Source organism: Cotesia glomerata, linkage group LG7 (assembly GCF_020080835.1).
Source record: "Cotesia glomerata isolate CgM1 linkage group LG7, MPM_Cglom_v2.3, whole genome shotgun sequence".
Classification (NCBI taxonomy): Eukaryota; Metazoa; Arthropoda; class Insecta; order Hymenoptera; family Braconidae; genus Cotesia; species Cotesia glomerata.
Genome location: NC_058164.1, coordinates 19,816,983 through 19,823,925, shown reverse-complemented (window position 1 = coordinate 19,823,925; position 6,943 = coordinate 19,816,983). Strand labels below are relative to the sequence as shown.

Genomic DNA, 6,943 nt, shown 5'->3' with positions numbered 1-6,943 from the left:
ATTCAAGAGAAAAATTTTCTCAAGGTGAGAAAATTTTTTTCTCAGCTGAAGTAGGTGGCACTGCTTCCCTAAAGTATCTAAAAATCTTGATCAAATGTAAAAATTTATTGCATCAAGTATTTATGATAATTTGAATTAAGAAAAAATTACTTCCATCAAGAATAGAATTTCAAGAAAAATTTTTATTTCGGGCAACACAACTTCAGTCTTCCTTCAGGCACTTGAAAATTTTCTTGAGCCAAGAATTTTGTTCTCCAGTCAAGAAATTTTTCTTTCTGTGTAAGATTTTTCTTCGACACATTAGAGATTTACACTCACATACACACACGCTGACAGATATCCTCGTAGGAATATTAAGAACTAGTTCCTAGGACCTTAAAAATGTGAAGATCAGATTAGAACTTGATTTTCGAAAACTGGCATGGAACCAATGACTCACCGATTTTTTTTTTTTTTAATCATTCATTTGAAAGCGAGAACTTAAAAATTTAAAAAAAGTAATCGTAGATATGAAAAAAAATTTATTACGATGCACAATGACGACAAAAATTACTGTAAGAAAAGTTAGAAAAAAAAAATTTTTTTTGTTTTTTTAATTAAAAAATTTTTTTTTCTATTAAATTGTAGGAAATGACGTTAAAATATATTTTAGGAAGCTGAAAGAGCTTTTTGGAAAAAAAAAATTTTCTTACGAAATTTTGGGAGCACCCCATTTTGCCCCCCCCCCCCCTCCCCTAAATAAATTTTATTATCTTAAAAAAATTGCACCAATATTTTTTTTTAACTTCCCGCCTATAAAATCTCAGATTTTCAAAAATCAGGAAGTTATTGGTTTTACCTCGTTTTACAAAAATCGAGTTTTCATCAGATCTCGACGTTTGAAGGTCACAGGAAGCTTCCCTGACTATCCCCGCGAGGTTGTCGCGGTGTGTGTGTGTGTGTGTGTGTGTGTGTGTGTGTGTGTGTGTGTGTGTGTGTGTGTGTGTGTGTGTGTGTGTGTGTGTGTGTGTGTGTGTGTGTGTGTGTGTGTGTGTGTGTGTGTGTGTGTGTGTGTGTGTGTGTGTGTGTAAGTAAGTAAGTAAGTAAGTAAGTAAGTAAGTAAGTAAGTAAGTAAGTAAGTAAGTAAGTAAGTAAGTATGTAAACCTCTTATAACTTTTGAATGGCTTGACCGATTCGATCGCGGTTGTTACTATTCGAAGGCTCGTCCAAACTTAGATTTTGGATACAATTTGGATCAATTCGGACTGATAGATTTCGGAAAATCTGACAAAAACTGTAAAAAAAATTTTTTTCAAAAGTGGTATTATTGGAATAACTTTCGAGCGGCTTTATCGATCAACTCCAAAAACTAATCAGCTCTTGACCTTAAAAAACCACGTCGATCGCCGCTAATCCGGTCAAAATCGGTTGATTCGTTCGAAAGATATCGTGCAAGAAAGAAAACCCAAAAAAGTGTTTTTTCGGAATTACTTCGAAGTTTCTAGTTTGATCAATTCAAACTTAAAAATTTTTTATAAGGCTTAAAAAACTGCGTCAAATGCCGCCAACCGCGTGAAAATCGGTTCATTCATTCAAAAGTTATTGCGGTTTGAAAACTCAAAAAATAGTGTTTTATCAACCTTCTATCAAACTTTTGGGTTTTAAGAGCTCAAAAACATAGAAAAGTTATCTTTTTGAGCTCTCCGAGCTCAAAACAACAAATAAATTGTATTTTTGAGCTCGAAGAGCTCAAAAACGTCGAAAATGCAATTTTAAGCCCCCAGGTATGGAAGTAGCGGGAAGTTGCAGGGATGGTCTTCAGGGTCAACCATTTTCCTAATTTTTTATTTCGGCAAGTAGTATTTTTTGAGAAATTTTTAGTTCATTAATTTATTTCTTAAAGAATTAAAAAAATTGCTATACATATCAGTTACTTTAAAAAATATTAAAATGATTAATTTCATTTAATTAAACATTATATATACTTTATATGTTAGAATTTCTTGAAAAGACTTATAAATAAAAAAAAATCTTTACAAAAATTTGGTTCAATATTACAAAAGTCAAATTTTTTTGGAAAAATATGATTAAAATTTACAAACTTAAACTTTAGCTAAATTGTTTGAAGTATTTATTTGTAATTTGACGTATGAATCTTGTTTTAACTGAATGAAAAATTATTTTAGTTTAAAGACTCTGTAATTGAATGTTTTTCAGATTAAAATTCATGTTCACTCCAATGAAAGAAAGCTGATTTACTCTCAACACTGAGTTTTTTTATGACAACATTAATAATTTAAAAGAATTAACGTATTCTGAAAAGGTTTTTAGAACTCAACGTAGTTTTTTAAAGAATAGATAGGATAAAAGCTTAAAATTTACGTATCCGCATTTTTTTTTTAATTATTCTACTTTTGGTATATGTATACAACCTCAATAAAAATACAACAATGATGAAAAAAGAATATATCACCTTGGAACTAATTAACGAAAGTTGGAACTAGATTTAAGGATTTTTAAAATCCAAAAATCTTTATAAATTTTAATATTTTAAAAATCGAATTGGTGTCTATCATTAAACCACCAAAGATTAGTACACTTTCAAAGGAAAAAAAAAACTTAAATAGATCAATTTTCTGATTTTTTATAATTGAAAATAAGTGGAGGTCTCTTCCATAAAATTATAAAAGGCCTGCAGGGTAAAGCAACGTCCAGATTTTTCACACTCTTCTTCACTTAATCATATCAATAAGTCTATCAAGAAGAATACATCTGTATTTATGTTGTTTTTTTGTATAAACACTTGTGTCAAAATGTTATCATACACATTATACATCGTTGAACTCCAGAGGGCATTTGCTATCGATATATTGCTTCTTTACTAGACCATTGACTGTCAGTTGAAGTTAACATATAAGCTCGAATGCATAAGTTCTAATTGAAGTTGAAATAAAATAATTATAAAGTATTTTTATAGATTTTTTCTCTTAGGCATCTAGTTATTATTTCTATTTTATATAATCAATGAAGAACATTAAATAACATACTCAGTGAAAAATCTAAACAAGTGAATTAATCTATAAGTTCACTAGAAACTTTGCAATCTTTCGTCTTAATCAATTTCTAAAATAAAAAAAAAAGAGTTTACCCATGGCTTCTTCATGTATTTTAATTATTTTTACTATAATTTTATCAATTCAGAAATATGAAGTTCATAGTTTGAAAATTCTTGGAATATTTCCATACCCGGGAAAAAGTCATTTTGTTATGATCGGTGCATTAATGAAAGAATTGGCCCAACGAGGCCATCAAGTTGACGTTGTTAGCCATTTTCCATTAACAAATCCTATAGAAAATTATACAGATTTAAGTATACGCGGTTCAAGGTCTATATTAGTAAATAAACTTACCTATGAAACAACAGTTGAATTCAATAGTTTAGCTCTACATTCAGTAGTTGAATTATTAGGAACAGGAGTTTGTGATCTTTTATACCATGATGTATTTCAAAATCTTATAAAAAATCCTCAGTCATACGATGTTCTCATCATAGAGGTAATTTATTGGCACGTACAGTATTTACACTGTAAAAAATTGTGAGTGAATTCGAAATGAATTTCACTCCCATTACTCAGAGTACCGGAGTAAAGATATTTCATGTTTAGTGTTTCACACTACGAGTACGGAGTAAACCCGGAGCTTTTTTAGCGGAGTTTGGAAAAAAATCAAATTTTCATTTAAACATTCGAAATTAATTTTTCGGCAGTACAGAAAATATTTAAAAATCGAATTTTGAAGAAAATTCAAATTTAGAAAAAAATCAAAACTGAAAAACGGCAAAATTAAAATAAAATTTTATTTCTTGAAAAAATTTTTTTTTTCGATTGGTAAAAAAAAACTTATCTTTTAATTTTTCAAATTAAAAAAAATCTTTTCAATTCAATTTTTGACAGAAATTTAAAAATATTGTATAAATTTTTATTTTACACATCTCTCAGTACACATTTCATAAGTTCTAAACGAGTAACAACTGTTTACAATTTATTTTTATTCAATGAAAAAATTCACTCCGTGGAGTGAATTCTATTAATAATATAAACTAAATTCGTCTCGGAATGAATTTTCCGGAGGTAGTAAATCCATTGAAAATCATCTACTTCGCATTCTCTCCCATATCACTTCACAAATTTTTTACAATATATTTTTCATGCTTACGATGATTTAATCTAATTTTCTGATTAATTAGATCAACTTTGCTGATTGTTATCTTGCATTTGGAAAACATTTGAACACTCCGATAGTTGGAATACTAACAGGAAAATTAGACGAATGGCTATATGAGCCATTTGGCGTTCCGTACAACCCTTCTTATACGCGTAACTCACACGCAAGTATAACCAGAGAAAGAACATTTTTTGAAAGATTAGAAAATTTTGTATTGTATTTATTTACCACGTCGAAAATAAAATATTACATGAATGCAGAGATAGAACATGTTAAAAAATATTTTGGGCGTCAGCTTAATTCTATAAGTGATTTATATAAAGATGTGTCCTTAGTTCTTATAAATTGGCATCACAGTCTAGATATTATGTCAGCACCACCGAGAATTGTTGAAGTTGCCGGTCTCCATGTACATGACAGCGGAGAAAAAATATCTCCAGTTATCAAATCATGGCTCGATGAAAGTCATCATGGTTTTATATATTTTTCATTTGGTTCAATGGTCAAGTTAGAAAGTTTTCCAAAAAATATTCTGGAAGCCTTTTACAAAATGTTTGAAAGAGTTGCACCAGTTAGAGTGTTATTGAAGGTAGCTGACGTTGATGACATGCCAAGTGGACTTCCAGAAAATGTTAAACTTTCATCTTGGTTGCCCCAAATTGCAATCCTAAGTATTTTTATTAATATGCTTATGATAACATATATAGTGATTAATTCATAATTTGCTAGTTATTTCAAAATAGAGTACAAAATATTTCAATTTATAAAAATAATGTTTAAAATATTTTTTAACAATCACATATTTTCTTTAAGTTCATTAAGAATATAATTAAAATGACAATTTCAAAAATGTTAATCAAAAACATTTAGGTATAAGAAATAAAAAAATTGAAATTTTTTTTAATTTTCTATTTAAATTGTCTGTTTTTATTCATGGAATACGAAGCGAAAAAAAATAGAGATCGCTAGTCTTGTATGGACAAATTTTATTAACTATTTTAAGTCATAAATTTTTTTTCAAAATTAAAAATTCTGAAAAATTTGTTTTTAACTATCTTACTCATTTGTATCATAAATGCGCCGTGAAATAGAATATTTAAAAAAAATGTCTTTTCGATAATCGTATTGCGAAAAATAGGGTGAACTTCACATCCAAACAATTATCCCACTAATGTTTATAATTTTTTTTTTCAGAACATAAAAATATCAAGGTATTTGTTACTCATGGAGGCATGATGGGGACTCAGGAAGCGATTGTTTATGGTGTACCTATGGTTGGAATTCCTATTTTCCGGGATCAATTCATAAATCTACATGCTTATGAACAACGGAAAATTGCTATTGTCGTGAAGCTTGATAATTTAACTGCTGATTCACTTACTGATGCGATAAATAAAATACTCAAAGATCCAACATACAAGTACATTAAATTTGATATATTTTAAATAAGTGAATGAAGATTTTTGTTAAAATAAAAATTAATTTCTTACATTTTCAGTGAAAATGTTAAAAAAATGTCATCACTTTTTTTTGATCGACCAAGTAGTCCGATGGATACAGCCATTTATTGGGTTGAGTACACTGCGAGACATGGAAACGTTTTACAATCCCCGGGATCAGAATTATCGTGGTGGCAACTTTATTTTGTTGATATTAATTTATTCTTTACCATTTGTATTATATTCATCATTTACATTATTCGATTATTTTTCAAATTATTGTCAAAAATTATAAACATAAGAAAACTCAATAATCAAAATTCACACATCAACTATAAAACAAAGAAAAATAAATAATTGAAAGGAAAAATACGCTAATTAAACAATAGTAGGAAGTTTTTGTGTATCAAAATAAATATTTTTGTAAGAATTGTTTAAATATTTAATAAAAACGAGTTTTTTTTTTTTATGAGACCAGTTGTTATCAATATAGTATAAATTCGATCCTCGATGAAAGTGAAATACCTATTTAGCTGTAAAAAAAAAATGAAATTTGACATATTACTACGAACATTAAAAATCATTTTTAACTTCCCGCTAAGAAAATTGAAAATTTTCAAAAATCGGGAAGTTATTGGTTTTACCCCATTTTTCGAAAATCGAGTTCTCATCAGATCTTGACGTTTTGAGGTCCTAGGAAGCTTTTCTGAATGTTTTCGCGATGATGTCCGTGTGTGTGTGTGTGTGTGTGTGTGTGTGTGTGTGTGTGTGTGTGTGTGTGTGTGTGTGTGTGTGTGTGTGTGTGTGTGTGTGTGTGTGTGTGTGTGTGTGTGTGTGTGTGTGTGTGTGTGTGTGTGTGTGTGTGTGTGTGTGTGTGTGTGTGTGTGTGTGTGTGTGTGTGTGTGGCCGTATATAAACCTCTCATAACTTTTGAACGGCTTGACCGATTTCATCGCGGTTGGCGCCATTCGAAAGAGCTTGACTAAACTTAGATTTTAAATACCATTTGGACCGATTCGAATCAGTAGATTTTGAGAAATCTCAAAAAAACTACAAAAAAAATTTTTTTAAATGTGGTTTTTTTGGAATTACTTTTAAATTACTTTTAAATGGTGTTGGAATAGCAACGATACTGGCATCCACCCCCACAGTGACAGTCACAGGTCATACTGTACATAGGGACCGAGCCCTAACTGTAGAGGCAGCACATCTGTCGGAAGTGGCGCACTCTGGTGTTAAATTTACACAAAAAACGGGCAAAAATATTGCAATTGTTAATGAAATAATAATGAAAAATAGG

At 29.7% G+C, this 6,943-nt stretch overlaps 1 protein-coding gene across 1 annotated transcript; it reads left to right on the top strand.

The window, feature by feature from the left end:
• The first annotated feature begins 2,885 nt into the window (after positions 1-2,885).
• LOC123269165 (UDP-glucosyltransferase 2-like) lies at positions 2,886-6,115 on the top strand. The gene is made up of 4 exons (XM_044734742.1): positions 2,886-3,535; positions 4,227-4,875; positions 5,399-5,624; positions 5,703-6,115. Exons 1-4 carry the CDS (start codon positions 3,131-3,133, stop codon positions 5,998-6,000), a joined length of 1,578 nt encoding a protein of 525 aa, XP_044590677.1. The 5' UTR covers positions 2,886-3,130; the 3' UTR covers positions 6,001-6,115.
• Positions 6,116-6,943: the final 828 nt, after the last annotated feature.